The following is a 16,167-nucleotide window of genomic DNA, read 5'->3' on the forward strand; positions in this document are numbered from 1 at the left end:
TGTTCCTGTATTCCAATCTCTGGTCTGATATTAATGTTTGTATTTGTGTTCTTTCTTTACAGGGATTATTTCATCATCTGCCCTGTTGTAAAGATGGCTGCACACTGGGCTAACAGCACACAAGCCAATATCTTCATGTACCACGTACCAGGAAGTCTTTCCCAGCTCAGGTAAGAAAACTACAGCAAGACTTCAGGGCACCTTCCCAACTTTTTTAATATTCATTCTCAGGATGTGGGCACAGCAAGGCTGGCATTTATTGCCGACCTCTAGTTCACCTGGTGGTGGGCCTTCTTCTTGAAGCGGTTTGATGCAACTGAGTGAATTTGCTAGGCCACCTCAGAGGACAGTTCAAAGTCACCCACTTTGGTGTGGGACGAGAGTCACATCTAGGCTAGACCGGGTAAGGACAGCAGGTTTCCTTCCCTAAAGAACATTAGTGAATCAATTTGTATTTAACAACAGTTCAACAGCCATCGTGAATGTGGACAGGCTTGATGGACCAGCTCATCTATTTCTGCCAACCATTTTCATATGTTTGTGTGTTTCTACTTGAAGCAATTCAGTAATATAAAAGTAAGATTTGAAACTTTGAGGAGGATTTTAATCTGGAGGAGCGTGTGGGTTTGGGTAGGAGTGGGAGGTTAAAACCGGCAAAAATGTTAGCACATCGGTAAGTTGGATCCAACCCACCGCCTTCCGGGTTCAACTGGAGCGCATTAAGCTGTTTTTGAGCAACCCCCTCAGGAGAGGCAGGTTGCCTATTAACATAGTTAATCGCTCAATTAGAGCGATACTTCAACTCACATTCAAATTTAACAGTGCATCCATGGGTTGCGTGCATCCATGGGTTGCCCGGGCTTACCGAAAGTCTCCAGTGAAGGTAAGGCGAGAACACAGTAGCATTAGAGGGGGCTGAATGAAACTCAAGGAAATACAGCAATAAATACTCAGTACTCACAGCTGCTTTCTTACCTGCTCGTGGGAAAGGATTTGTTTCCAGTACTTTTGATGAGAGGTTACTTTCTACACTTTGGAGGTTTTTCTCAATCATGTTAGAATGGGTGGCGCTGTAGCTGCTTTCGATTGAATCTCGGACGAGGACCACTATGACAACCAGCAGCACTGACCTGCTGATCAGAAACCTGTAGCTGGAAAGCTGAGATGGAAGCTGCAGAGAAGGGAGCAGTAGAGAGAAGAGCAGCAGAAGACCTTAACAGCGAAACAGGGTCTACAGGCAAAGGCCAAGTTGCATCTGTCTGAGCTGAACCAGACTTTTGCAACCTAGGTGTCATATTTGACCTGAAATGAACGTCAGAATGAGACCCTGAAACATATCCATGGCATAACTAAAACCGCCTATTTCCACCTCCGTAATATTGCCTGTCTCCACCCCTGCCTCGGCTCATCTGCTGGTGAAACCCTCATTCATACCACAGAAAGTTGTTGAGGCCAATTCATTAAATATATTCAAAAAGGAGTTAGATGAAGTCCTTACTACTAGGGGGATCAAGGGGTATGGCGAGAAAGCAGGAATGGGGTACTGAAATTGCATGTTCAGCCATGAACTCATTGAATATCGGTGCAGGCTCGAAGGGCCGAATGGCCTACTCCTGCACCTATTTTCTATGTTTCTATGTTTCTATGTTACCTCTAGACTTGACTATTCCAATGCACACCTGGCTGACCTCCCACATTCCACCCTACATAAACTTGAGATCATCCAAAACTCGGCAGCCAAATCCTAACTCGCCCCAAGTCCCACTCATCCATCATCCTTGTGCTCGCTGACTTACATTGGCTCCCGATTAAGCAAAGCCTCAATTCCAAAATTCCCATCCTTGTTTACAAATCCCTCCCTAGCTCTGTGATCTCTTTCAGCTTCACAACCTCCCGAGATGTCTGCGCTCCTCAAATTCTGCCCTCTTGAGCATCCCTGATTATAACTACTCAACCATTGGTGGCCGTGCCTTCAGCTGCCTAGGCCCCAAGCTCTGCAACTCCTCCCTAAACCTCTCCGCCCCTCTACCTCACTTTCCTCCTTTAAGGCGTTCCTTAAAACCTACCTCTTTGTCCAAGCTTTTGGTCATCTGCCGTAATTTCTTTTTATGTGGCTCGGTGTCAAATTTATTTGTTTTGTCTTATAACATGCCAGTGAAGCACCTTGGGAAGTTTCACTACGTTAAAGGCACTATATAAATACAAGTTGTTGTTATTGACATGTCAGACTGCAGTCTCTCGGCAGCCTCAAGTTGTCGTGTCAGGTGGCGGCCACGCATTACCAGTGACTGTCAAAGTCACCACCACTCTCAACCTTTTCACCTGTCGATCAGTGCTCCCACTAAGCTGTGCGCGTGCACAGCCATGAAGTAGTCTGCAAGATACCGGGCAGGCTGCTCACAAAATTTTCCATTTGCAATACCGCGCGTGCGCAGAAATTTAAAAGGACCGCGCATTGAAATAAACAGGCCGTGCACAAGATATGCTCAAATGTGCCCAACACATCCACATTTGTGCCAGAAGCAAATACCTGTGCATTTTACTTGTCTACCTGTCTTTTTAGATGTTGCAGCAAATATACAAACTTTGGTTTGTCATTATATAGTTATAAGAACAGAAGAAATAGGAGCAGGAGTAAGCCACCTGGCCCCTGGAGCCTGCTCCGCCATTCAATATCATGGCTGATCTGATCATGGACTCAGCTCCACTTCCCTGCCTGCTCCCCATAAGCCTTTACTCCCTTATTGCTCAAAAATCTGTCATAGCTCTGCCTTAAATATATTCAATGACCCAGCCTCCACAGCTCTCTGGGGCAGAGATTTCCATAGGTTTACAAATCTCTGAGAGAAGAAATTCTCCTCATCTCAGTTTTAAATGGGCGGCCCCTTATTCTGAAACGATGTCCACTAGTTTTAGTTTCCCCTGAGTGGAAATAGCCTCTCTGCATCCACCTTGTCGAGCATCCTCATTATCTTATATGTTTTGATATTGTTATAAATGTGGACTTGTATTTACTCTGTACAGCCACCAGAGGGCTCATTCCCCGGAGTCCCAAAGGATTCCATAAGGCTTCACAGGTTGGAGAGGCACTCTGGAGACCTGCAATAAAAGACTAAGGTCACACTTTACTTTGAGCTCAGTGTTCAGTCTGACTCTTTCTCCATACACATCAACTGCCGACGAGATACAGATAGCGAACCCAAAGATGCAGAGAACAGTGGGCATCCTGGAGAAATTTTTGGAGGGAGATGATTGGGAAACTTTTGTGGAGCGACTCGACCAATACTTCGTGGCCAATGAGCTAGATGGGGAAGAGAGCGCTGCCAAACGAAGGTTGATCCTCCTCACCGTCTGTGGGGCACCAACGTAAGACCTCATGAAGAATCTGCTCACTCCAGCGAAACCCATGGCGAAATCGTAAGACAATTTGTGCACATTGGCCTGAGAGCATTTGAACCCGAAGGAAAGCGTTCTGATGGTGATGGAGGTGGCCTTGGAAATAGCGGATGCATTGACAGTCATTTTCCAACATTCCATTGACTCTGGATCAGTTCCTATCGAATGGAGGGTAGCCAATGTAACCCCACTTTTTAAAAAAGGAGGGAGAGAGAAAACAGGGAATTATAGACCGGTCAGCCTGACCTCAGTAATGGATAAAATCATGGAATCAATTATTAAGGATGTCATAGCAGCGCATTTGGAAAAAGGTGACATGATAGGTCCAAGTCAGCATGGATTTGTGAAAGGGAAATCATGCTTGACAAATCTTCTGGAATTTTTTGAGGATGTTTCCAGTAGAGTGGACAAGGGAGAACCATTTGATGTGATATATTTGGACTTTCAGAAGGCTTTCGACAAGGTTCCACACAAGAGATTAATGTGCAAAGTTAAAGCACATGGGATTGGGGGTAGTGTGTTGACATGGATTGAAAAATGGTTGTCAGACAGGAAGCAAAGAGTAGGAGTAAATGGGTACTTTTCAGAATGGCAGGCGGTGACTAGTGGGGTACCGCAAGGTTCTGTGCTGGGGCCCCAGCTGTTTACACTGTATATTAATGATTTAGACGAGGGGATTAAATGTAGTATCTCCAAATTTGCGGATGACACTAAGTTAGGTGGCAGTGTGAGCTGCGAGGAGGATGCTATGAGGCTGCAGAGTGACTTGGATAGGTTAGGTGAGTGGGCAAATGCATGGCAGATGAAATATAATGTGGATAAATGTGAGGTTGTCCACTTTGGTGGTAAAAACAGAGAGACAGACTATTATCTGAATGGTGACAGATTAGGAAAAGGGGAGGTGCAACGAGACCTGGATGTCATGGTACATCAGTCATTGAAGGTTGGCATGCAGGTACAGCAGGCAGTTAAGAAAGCAAATGGCATGTTGGCCTTCATAGCGAGGGGATTTGAGTACAGGGGCAGGGAGGTGTTGCTACAGTTGTACAGGGCATTGGTGAGGCCACACCCAGAGTATTGTGTACAGTTTTGGTCTCCTAACCTGAGGAAGGACATTCTTGTTATTGAGGGAGTGCAGCGAAGGTTCACCAGACTGATTCCCGGGATGGCGGGACTGACCTATCAAGAAAGACTGAATCAACTGGGCTTGTATTCACTGGAGTTCAGAAGAATGAGAGGGGACCTTATAGAAACGTTTAAAATTCTGATGGGTTTAGACAGGTTAGATGCAGGAAGAATGTTCACAATGTTGGGGAAGTCCAGAACCAGGGGTCACAGTCTAAGGATAAGGGGTAAGCCATTTAGGACCGAGATGAGGAGAAACTTCTTCACCCAGAGAGTGGTGAACCTGTGGAATTCTCTACCACAGAAAGTTGTTGAGGCCAATTCACTAAATATATTCAAAAAGGAGTTAGATGTCATCCTTACTAATAAGGGGATCAAGGGGTATGGCGAGAAAGCAGCAATAGGGTACTGAAGTTGCATGTTCAGCCATGAACTCATTGAATGGCGGTGTAGGCTCGAAGGGCCGAATGGCCTACTCCTGCACCTATTTTCTATGTTTCTATGTTTCTGTGTGAGGTACCGGTTCTACACCGACAAAAGGTCTGAAGGCCAGGAAGTGGCGAGTTATGTCGCCGAGCTGAGACGCCTTGCAGGACATTGCGAATTTGAAGGACATTTGAAGCACGTGCTCAGAGACTTTTTCATACTTGGCATTGGCCACGAAACTTTGCAAGCTTTTGACTGTAGTGACCCCAACCTTGAGTAAGGCCATAGCGATAGACCAGACGTTCATTGCCACCAGTGACAATACTAAGCAAATCTCTCAGCACACAAGTGCTGCTACAATTACTGTGAACAAAGTGATGTTGTTTTCGAATCATAACATACAGGGCAGGTCACACATACCTGCAGCTACAAGTCCGCAGATGTCTCAGAGTCCACCATCAAGGGTGATAAATGCAAGGCCATTAATACCTTGTTGGCGCTGCGGGGGTGATCATCGTTTCTATTCATGCCGATTCAAAGGATACGTTTGCAAGAGCTGTGGAACAATGGGACACCTCCAACGAGTGTGCAGGTGAGCTGCTAAACCTGGTAAAAGACTAAGGTCACACGTTACTTTGAGTGTGCAAACCACCACTTTGAAGGGGAGGACAGATCCACGGAGGATCACTACAAACCAGAGCCTCAGATAGAGGAGGCAGAGGTACATGTGGTGCACACATTCACCACGAATCATCCCACGATAATGCTGAGCCAGTCCATCATAGGCAAAAAGAGTTCCGAAAGATTGTGGTGCAACAAGACCTCAAGGCCAATCTTAACTCCAATTCGCACGAGACTAAGAACTTACACTAAAGAACTGATTCCTGTAATCGGCAGTGCTACCGTAAAAGGTCTCCTACGATGGAGCGGTGCACAAGCTACCACTCTGGGTGGTACCCGGCGATGGTCGACAAGAGCCGGCTGGGAAAGATATGCTGGAACTGATTCGATGTCCGAGCGCTATCGCCCGTTGACGATACTTCGTGTGCCCAGGTCTTAAACAAATTTCCTTCACTGTTTGAACCAGGCATCTGGAAATTCCAAGGCGCAAAAGTGCAGATCCACCTAATTCCGGGGGCGTGACCCATCCATCACAAGGTGAGAGCAGTATCGTACATGATGAAAGAGTAGAGATCGAGCTAGACCGGCTGCAATGAGAGGGCATCATTTCACCGATCGAGTTCAGCGAGTGGGCCAGTCCTATTGTCCCAGTCCTCAAGAGAGACGGCACCGTCAGAATCTGTGGCGATTACAAAGTAACTATCAATCAATTCTCCCTGCAGGACCAATACCCACTACCATAAGCTGACAACCTTGTTGCAACGCTGGCGGGAGGAAAGACGTTCATGAAGAAGATCTGACCTCAGCCTACATGACGCAGGAACTGGAGAAATCATCGAAGGCCCTCACCTGCATCAATACGCACAAAGGTCTTTTTGTTTATAACAGATGCCCGTTTGCAATCCGATCAGTGGCAGCGATATTCCAGAGAAACATGGAAAGTTTACTGAAGTCGGTCCCGCATACCGTGGTCTTCCAGGACAACATCTTGGTCACAGGTCAGAACACAGTCGAGCACCTGCAGAACTTGGAAGACGTTCTTAGTCGACTCAACCGCGTGGGGCTCAGGTTAAAATGCTCGAAGTGCGTTTTCCTGGAGCCTGAAGTGGAGTTCTTGGGAAGGAGGATTACGGCGGACAGCATCAGGCCCACCAACGCGAAGACGGAGGCAATTGAGAACGCACCGAGGCCACAGAACGTGACAGAGCTGCGGTCGTTTCTGGGACTCTTGAACTACTTTGGTAACTTCTTACCGGGTCTCAGTACCCTGCAAGAACTACGACATGTCTTACTAAGAAAAGGAGGCGAATGGGTTTAGGGCAAAAGCCAAGAAAATGCCTTTGGAAAAGCGAGCAAATTGTTATGCTCGAACAAATTGCTTGTGTTGTATGATCCATGTAAGCGTTTGGTACTAGCATGTGATGCGTCGTCATATGGCATCGGGTGTGTATTGCAACAAGCTAATGATTTTGGGAAACTGCAACCGTTTGGTTATGCATCCAGGAGTCTGTCTAGGGCCGAGAGAGCCGATAGCATGATTGAAAAAGAAGCGTTAGCATGTGTCTATGGGGTAAAGAAAATGCATCAATACCTGTTTGGGCTAAAATTCGAATTGGAAACTGATCATAAGCCACTTATATCCCTGTTTTCCGAGAGTAAAGGGATAAATACCAACGCATCGGCCCGCATCCAGAGATGGGCGCTGACGTTGTCCGCATACAACTACACCATCCGCCACAGGCCAGGCACAGAAAACTGCGCCGATGCTCTCAGTAGGGGATGGAAATGGCGCAGCTACAGATCTAGCCATGGTTATGGAAGCGTTTAAGAGTGAGCAATCATCCGTCACTGCCCGGCAGATCAAAACCTGGACAAGCCAGGACCACTTATCTCTAGTCAAAAGCTATGTGCTTCACGGGAGCTGGTCCAGTGTCTCAGTGGAAATGCAGGAAGAGATAAAGCCATTCCAGCAGCGCAAAGATTAAATATCTATGCAGGCAAACTGCCTTCTGTGGGGCAATCGAGTCGTGGTCCCCAAGAAGGGCAGCGACACCGTCATCAATGACCTCCATAGTACCTACCCAGGCATCGTAATGATGAAAGCGATAGCCAGATCCCACATGTGGTGGCCCGGTATCGATGCAGACTTAGAGTCCTGCGTTCACAGATGTAATACATGCTTGCAGTTAAGCAATGTACCCAGGGAGGCGCCGCTAAGTTTCTGGTCTTGGCCCTCCAAACCGTGGTCTAGGGTACACGTCGACTATACAGGTCCGTTCTCGGCTAAAATGTTCCATGTGGTTGTAGACGCGTACTCAAAATGGATTGGATGTCAGATAATATCGGCTAGCACGTCCGTTGCTACCACTGAAAGCCTGCGGACCATGTTTGCCACACACGTCTTACCCGATGGCCTGGTGAACGACAACGGCCATGTTTTACCAGTGCTGAGTTCAAAGAATTCATGACCCGTAACGGGATCAAACATGTCACATCTGCCCCATTTAAACCAGCGTCCAATGGTCAGGCAGAGAACAGTGCAAATCATCAAGCAAGGCTTGAAGAGGGTAACTGAAGGCGCACTGCAGACTCGCCTATCCCGAGTCCTGGTTAGCTACCGCATGAGACCACACTCACTCACTGGGATCCCACCTGCTGAACTGCTCATGAAAAGAGCACTTAAGACAAGGCTCTCGTTAGTTCAACCTGATCTACATGAACAGGTAGAGAGCAGGCGGCTTCAACAAACTGCATACCATGATAGCGCAAATGTGTCACGCGAGATTGAAATCAATGATCCTGTATTTGTATTAAATTATGGACAAGGTCCCAAGTGGCTTCCCGGCACTGTCGTGGCTAAAGAGGGGAGCAGGGTGTTTCGGGTCAAACTTTCAAATGGACTCATTCACCGGAAACACTTGGACCAAATCAAACTCAGATTCACGGACTACCCTGAGCAACCCACCTTGGACCCTACCTTTTTTGATCCCCCAACACACACACCAGTGGCAACCGACACCACGGGTTGACCACAAAGCAGAACCCATCATCCACAGCAGCCCTGCAAGGCCCAACAAATGATTGAACAACACCAGCTTTCACACCGAGACGATCAACCAGGGCAAGAAGGGCCCCAGATCGACTCACATTGTAAATAGTTACACTATTGACTTTGGGGGGGAATGTTGTTATAAATGTGGACTTGTATTTACTCTGTACAGCCACCAGAGGGCTCATTCCCCAGAATCCCAAGGGATCCCATAATCCCTTGGGAGCACAGGTATTTAAGGAGGCTTCGCAGGTTGGAGATGCACTCTGGAGGCCTGCAATAAAAGACTAAGGTCACACTTTACGTTGAGCTCACAGTGTTCAGTCTGACTCTTTCTCCATACACAACAGATGTCACCTCTCATTCTTCTGAACTCCAATGAGTGTAGGCCCAACCTATTCAAACTATTTTCATTAGTCAACCCCCTCATCTCTAGAATCAACCTAGTGAACCTTCTCTGAACAGCCTCCAATGCAAGTATATCCTTCCTTAAATACGAAGACCAAAACTGTACGCAGTACTCCAGATGTGGCCTCACCAATACCCTGTACATTTGTAGCAGGACTTCTCTGCTTTTATACTCTAGCCCCCTTGCAATAAAGGCCAACGTTCCATTTGCCTTCCTGATTACTTGCTGTACCTGCATACTAACTTTTTGTGTTTCATACACAAGGACCCCCAGGTCCCTCTGTACTGCAGCACTTTGCAATTTTTCTCATTTTAGATTATAATTCGGTTTTCTATTTTTTTAGCCAAAGTGGATAACCTCACATTTTCCCACATTATACTTCATCTGTCAAATTTTTGCCCACTCACTTAGCCTGTCTATATCCTTTTGCAGATTTTTTGTATCTTTCTCACAATTTGCATTCCCACCCACCTTTGTATCATCAGCAAACTTGGCTACATTACACTTGGTCCCTTCATCTGAGTCATTAATATAGATTGTAAATAGTTGAGGACCCAGCACCGATCCATGCGGCATCCCACTAGGTACTGTTTGTCAACTGGAAAATGGCCCATTTATCCCGACTCTCCATTTTCTGTTAGTTAGCCAATCCTCTATCCATGCTAATATGTTACCCCCAACCCCGTGAACTTTTATCTTGTGCCGTAACCTTTTATGTGGCACCTTATCGAATGCCTTCTGGAAATCCAAATACACCACATCCACTGGTTCCCCCTTATCCACCCGACTCATTATATCCTCAAAGAACTCCAGCAAATTTGTCAATTTATGACAATTCTACTCAATTGAAGAGTGCAGCTTGGATCAGATCTACCGCAGATTCTCTTATTAAAAAGGGTGCAACACTGGAAAGCTAGTAGTATTGCAGTCCAAATAGTATTCTATGGCATCAGTGCTGGCTTATTGAACTTTAGAGGGAACATTGTTCTGCATCCTTCAAGAGTTCTGGCAAAGATGTATCCAGGATCTCCCAGTCAGCGGCCCACAAACACAAAAGACAGGTGACTGATGGCTTTGCCAGAGTCAGCATTTATGTCAACTTCACCTACAATGACATCGGTCAGAATGAGCCGGTTTCTGGCCATGGCTAGTAAATATTTAATTGTGTCACCCGGTAGCTAGGAGCTCCCCATCTCCAAAAGCCAGGGACGCCGAAACTCCAACGACTTCCAGTGCCTCTTCACCTGAGCTTGTCAATTGCGAGATGTTTGGAGGACCACCTCCAGTTTCTCTCCTTCTCCCTCATGTTTTGTCTTCTCCTGCAACGAGGGAAAGAACAGACCTATAAGTAAATTTAATGGCATATGTTCACCTGATGGATGGAGTGCATCTGGTGAGGGTGATTATCATGGAGCTGCATCAAATTGTGTAAGGATGAGGGTGAGTAGCAATGTTGGAGATGTGAGGAAGATGGGGATGTGAGGAAGTGCACAGGCGAAGAAGGATGGGTGCACCTGCAAGGGAAGTGAGAGTGAGGAGTGATATGATGGAGTAGGCTTGAGAAGGCAGAGTGAGGGTCCTCATCACATCCGATGCCATGCATTAGACACCAAACCCGAAAGTAAAATGATAATGAGGTGGCTGAGTTAAAAAGCCACCAACAGACCCACTGTATATATTTCCCAGTTTCCAGCACAATATTGGACCCTCCTGCTCCTAGCAAATCTTCCAGTTAATAACAGGGCCTTTGTCATAAGTGTGTTAGCTCATGTTAGCTCGTCAGCTGCCAACTCTTGTGCAATTTGGTGGGGAGACGTATAATGGGTTAAATTTCACAGAGATTCTCTCATTCATCTGCCATAACATTGCAGGAGAGCCATAAAGCCAAGGGAACATGGTGTAAATGGCATTTATGCCTGATTGTCTGTCCGTTTCCACAGCCCTTCTTCCCGAAGTTTAGGTTAGACGAGTGGGAGAAACCTCACAAAAATTCTCCCACGTAGCGTTCCTAGAAGCAGCTCTTGGTCTCACGCCAGGGGGAAGTTTTGGCTTCGCGTAAATTGGATTTCTTAAATGATTATTTTCATATGGCTCGCCTTCACTGCCAAGTTGACATATGTACACCCTCCATACGACTTTACTTGTGAGGTGCAGAGCTTCACTCTTTATATGCATTAATTGCTTCAAGAAGAAGAACCCACAACCCATTGACTCAACACCATGTCCTGTTGGCCTACATTGACTCGTGGTCCAACAACGCCTTGATTTGAAAATTCTCATACCCGTATTCAATTCCCTCCATGGAAGAGTTCCTCCCTTTCTCTGTGACCTCCTCCAGCCCTACAATCCTTCTAGCAGTCTGCATTCCTCGATTTCTGTCCTTTTGTGTATCCCCCACTTCCTTTGCCCCACAATTGGCGGCAGTGCTTTCAGTCGTCTAGGCCCTAAACTCTGGAATTACCTTGCTACCTCTCGTTTCTTTTTCCTTTAAGATGCTCATTAAAGCCTACCTCTTTGACTAAGCTTTTGGTCCCCTTTCCTAATGTCCCCTTAATTGACTCAATGTCCATTTAGGTCTGTGAAAGGATAGTCCTGAACAACGTATCAAGATGTTAAATAAATAATGATGGTTAAATGCACATATTGGTGAATGTTGAACCTTACACACGCTGAACAGAGTTTAGACATGACATAAGGTTAGGACTCAGCATATTGCAAATGATCTCATCTGTACTGAACTTTGTCAACCCATAACCTTCTAACCCAGAAGTGAGATACTTACCAAATAAGCCAAGCTGAGAGTGAAGAGAAAATGCTTTTACAAATCGATCATTATCAACCAATGATGGTTTACAGCAAAAGAAGGATCTTTAATTGTGCGCAGGTTGAAAAATATACTCCACGAGATGTTTTTTTAACCTAACCTACAGGTTGAAGTGAGTGATGAGTGAGACAGGCTGCAAAGGGAATGCTCAATGCAAACAGGTGGTAAGGATCATACAGTCAGGTAATATAACAGCTCCTTCTTCAGTCTGCCTGAGCCAAGGAGTCTGGAATTCTGAGAACCAGCAATTAGTTTTGTTTTGAGCAGAGTAAACAGAGCAGAGCACTCATTTTGCAATCTGTGGTTGGTGTCACGCCCATACAATTTGTGGAAGTATCTTGTCCCAAGCAAAAATATTTTTCAAGTGCTGTCCCTTTTTTTTTCTGTTGCCAGCAATCTGACCAAGTTTTCAATTTGGATTCTGCAACGTTCACATTATGCAGAATTATACATTGTAACGCACAGGCTTTCTATGTTTATCTTTGACATGCAGTACCTTAGGGCCGTTCATTTGTCACACATCAGGACAGAGTTCACAATTGGTTATGCCTGTTTGACGAGCGAAACTGGCCAGAAAAAGGGCGGCGCTCCATTACGTGAAATGTCTGCCCACTTAGCCTCTAAGACTCTTTGAACTTGCCCCTTGGAATGATCTATTGGCCTTAATTTACAAAGGATGCCAAATGGGCATATTATTGCATGCAGCCTGGTCGGGCACAACTTTGGCACATTTACAAAATAAATATTGTGCAATATTTGAAACTTTTAAAAACACCTGAATTTCCAAGGTGGTCTCTTGTTGTGTGCAGCTTTGCACTGAGGGCACAATTTCGTAATATGTAGCCAATTGTTGATAATCCGAATAATCCAGCATTGAATAATAAAGCTTGGAACAAGAAAGAGCCATTCGAATCATTAAGGCCTTTCCTTGGACCATTTACAATTCATCCAAGCATAGACTCTACTCCACCCATTCAAACTCCCGAGGGAGGTGAAATAGGTAAAATCTCTGAGGATAAAGTTCTAGGGCTGGATTTTCGGCTTTGATGTTTTTGGGGCTATAACGGCGGCAGGGTGGGAAAGTTAGCTCCCGGGAATAGTTTGCACCTCAGTAAGTAAGTTTGGGCAGCTAGGCCCTGACGCAGTGGGTGCAGCACTAAGGGAGGGTTTGTGCACCTCTCTTAGGGCATTAGGATGAGAAACTCCTGAGCTAAAGAGCTGGGCCGGGAGCGCTCCGAGAGACGCCTGTGGGAGATTAAAAAAAACCTAAAGCCGATTGAGCCCATGGCGGCTTTCTGCAAGTGTACTTCAGCTAGTCCCACTCCCCACCCTTTCCCTGTAGCCCTGCATTTTTTTTTCCTTCAGGTACTTATCCAATTCCCTTTTGAAATCCATGATTGAATCTGCCTCCACCACCCTTTCAGGCAGTGAATTCCAGATCCTAACCACTCGGTGCGTAAATAAGGTTTTTCTCATGTCACCTTTGGTTCTTCTGCCAATCCAACCTTAAATCTGTGTCCTCTGGTTCTTGATCCTTCTGCCAATGGGAACAGTTGCTCTCTATCTACCTTGTCTAGACCCCTCATGATTTTGAACACCTCTATCAAATCTCCTCTCAAACTTCTCTGCTCTAAGGAGAAAAACCCCAGCTTTTCCATTCTATCCATGTAACTGAAGTCCTTCATTCCTGGAACCATTCTCATAAATCTTCTGTGCCCTCTCTAAGGCCTTCACATCCTTCCTAAAGTTGGTGCCCAGAATTGGACACAATACTCCAATTGAGGCTAAACCAGTGTTTTATAAAGGTTCATTGTAACTTCCTTGCTTCTGTACTCTATGCCTCTATTTATGAAGCTCAGGATCCCGTATGATTTTTTAACCATTTTCTCAATCTGCCCTGCTACCTTCAACAATTTGTACTCATACCCTCAGTTCCTGCACCCTCTTTAGAATTGTATCCTTTAGTTTATGTTGCCTCTGCTCGTTAATAATTAATAGATTGCACATTTTGTTTTGAGCCTTTGAGATAAATGTGGATTCCAAAGATCAGACTCCTTCCTGTTACTTCTCAATTACATTCTAATTCCTGCCACATTGAGCAGCACAACTGCTCTACCCTTTAGTTAGTGCTGAGTCTATGGGTGCGCTGATGCAGATTGCTACTATACTGCCCTGTCAATGCCCAGGAAATTACCATTTGGTGAGCGAGAGCTATTAATTAGCTGGGTGGTCCACTTTCGTTCAGCGGGTAATGCATTCGTCTTGTGGTATGAAACTACTTCATGCAGACCAGGGAAATCGCAGGACAATGCCAGGTCTGTGATGAGTTGTCTGATCTCGGCTGGGGAAGTATTGGAAATGGGTACATGTGTACTAGTTATCCAAAGAACAGGCAGTTAGAAAATTTGAATTCAGGTTAAAAAATCTGGAATGTGGCCATGAAGCTGTCGGATTGTCATTAAAAACCCAATGGGTTCACTAATGTCCTTTAGGTAAGGAAACATGTCATGTTTACCCTGTCTGGTCTACATGTGACGTAGTTGACTTTGAAGCGGCCTAGCAAGCCATTGAGTTGTATGAAAGCACTTCAAACAATATCAGTTCAAAAAAGCCACCTTCTCAGGACAACGAAGGATGGACAATAAATGCCAACCTTTCCAGCAACGCCCACATCCTGAGAATTAATTAAACAAAGTATAGTGGGCATTAGTGTCTCTAAGCGAGGAGGGTAAAAATATATAATCAGTGAGGCTTCCAATTGCTGATTGCTGTCAAGTGATCAATGATAGAAATATGTGTTTATGTGTGCCTTTGTATATATGTTGGCTGAAGTTGGGGTTGGACTTGACTGTGATGTCCCATGCAGTCTAATAATCTGCCGATACTCACTGCCCTGTTTATTTTGGCCAACAATCCTCATAGAACCACATCCCAGTATGAGTCACCATGTTTGCAATGAAGGGTAGATAAGGAAGAACATTTTGGAGAAGTAACCTGGTTTATTATTGCAGATGCACAAGAAAAAAAAAACAACTGATAGAGTGATGGGTAGGTTTGGCTTGATGTCAGGAGGTCTGTATGGCACCCCAACTTTGGCACATGGCTCTCAGAGCTAGTAGGTGCAATTACGTATTTATTTGTCGAAAGGGAAACATATTGTCACTTGAGCCAATACAGACAGGTATCCAGAGGAACCCAGAATATAGCCCATGGGGCCACCGGATAGCTAATGCTGCCAGTGTTCTTGAGTCTCCCTCATGGCTCACTTGGCTGCTGGAAACACCACTCAATCCCTTGTATTTTAGTCAAAGGAATACGATTGTAAAGTGGAGCCTAGCCCAGAATTCACCGAGAACGTGAAAGGGCTCGACCTAATAATAAGAGCTGAGGAAGTGCCTGGCTTCGTAAGGCGACATATTTTGAAATCAGCAATTTGGTGTGTAGGGTCGATCAAGTGCAACCCGTAACTAATCAGGGTGTTGTAGCTGTCCTGACACCAGCCCATGAACAAGACACTTTTGTCATTGCGGCTCGAGAAAAAATGAATAGAAATGTCCTATATAATCCTGTGAATAGTTACAATAAAACTCACACAATCTAGAAATAGTTCAAAGTATTTCACAGAACTGAAGAGGGAAAGACAAAAAGATAAAGAGAGAGCGATACAAAGAGGGTTAGATATTCGGCTCCCTAGCTCCCGGTTTTTCAGTGCTACAGATGCCATTTTGTGTCCAAAATTCCGGTGCAGGTACGCCATCTTGGTGAAGGCCAAACAAGAGGAGTCATTTTCCCACATCTGAAGCAGGGGTTAGGCCATCAATATGCAAATAAGGGGCCTAACGCCTGCTTCTGCTCTCTCTTGCAACTTTGGTTTGCGGCAGTGGTGATTGCCTCCGGGAAAACCAACACTAAACAGCACAGAATTTAAAAAAGGTAAGTAATACCATAATCACAGCCGCTCCCGAGATCTCCCGACTACGACTCCCAGCTCTGGTCCCGACCTCCGCTCCGCAGCGCTCCCAACCCCCCAATAATACTCTAGACCCCCACAATCTTCCTACCCGACAAACCTCTGATCTAAGTCAGAGGACCAGCTGTTCCTCCTCCAGTCACCCGTGATTTTTCTACTCAACCCCAACAGCCCCCTAGTTGGACTCTGAAGCGCAGCCATTCTCCGTCCAGCTCCCACGATCTAATCCAATCATTTACCTAAAAATTGGCGCACGAATCTGTGCGGGCTCCTACTGCTGCTCCATCTACATGATAATGAGGTCCGAGGCCCAAAATCCAGAGCTCTTAGGACCTCCCCATTTGAAC

General features: G+C 45.7%; 1 protein-coding gene across 1 annotated transcript in view; it reads left to right on the forward strand.

Moving 5' to 3' along the window:
• tg (thyroglobulin) overlaps positions 1–16,167 on the forward strand; it is a 621,247-nt gene that overhangs the window by 554,056 nt on the left and 51,024 nt on the right. Inside the window, exon 47 of the mRNA XM_070888386.1 lies at positions 63–170. Coding sequence (XP_070744487.1) covers positions 63–170 — 108 coding nt within the window. The remainder of the gene's footprint in view (positions 1–62; positions 171–16,167) is intronic.

This window comes from Pristiophorus japonicus, chromosome 1, assembly GCF_044704955.1.
Source record: "Pristiophorus japonicus isolate sPriJap1 chromosome 1, sPriJap1.hap1, whole genome shotgun sequence".
In the NCBI taxonomy this organism is placed as follows: Eukaryota; Metazoa; Chordata; class Chondrichthyes; family Pristiophoridae; genus Pristiophorus; species Pristiophorus japonicus.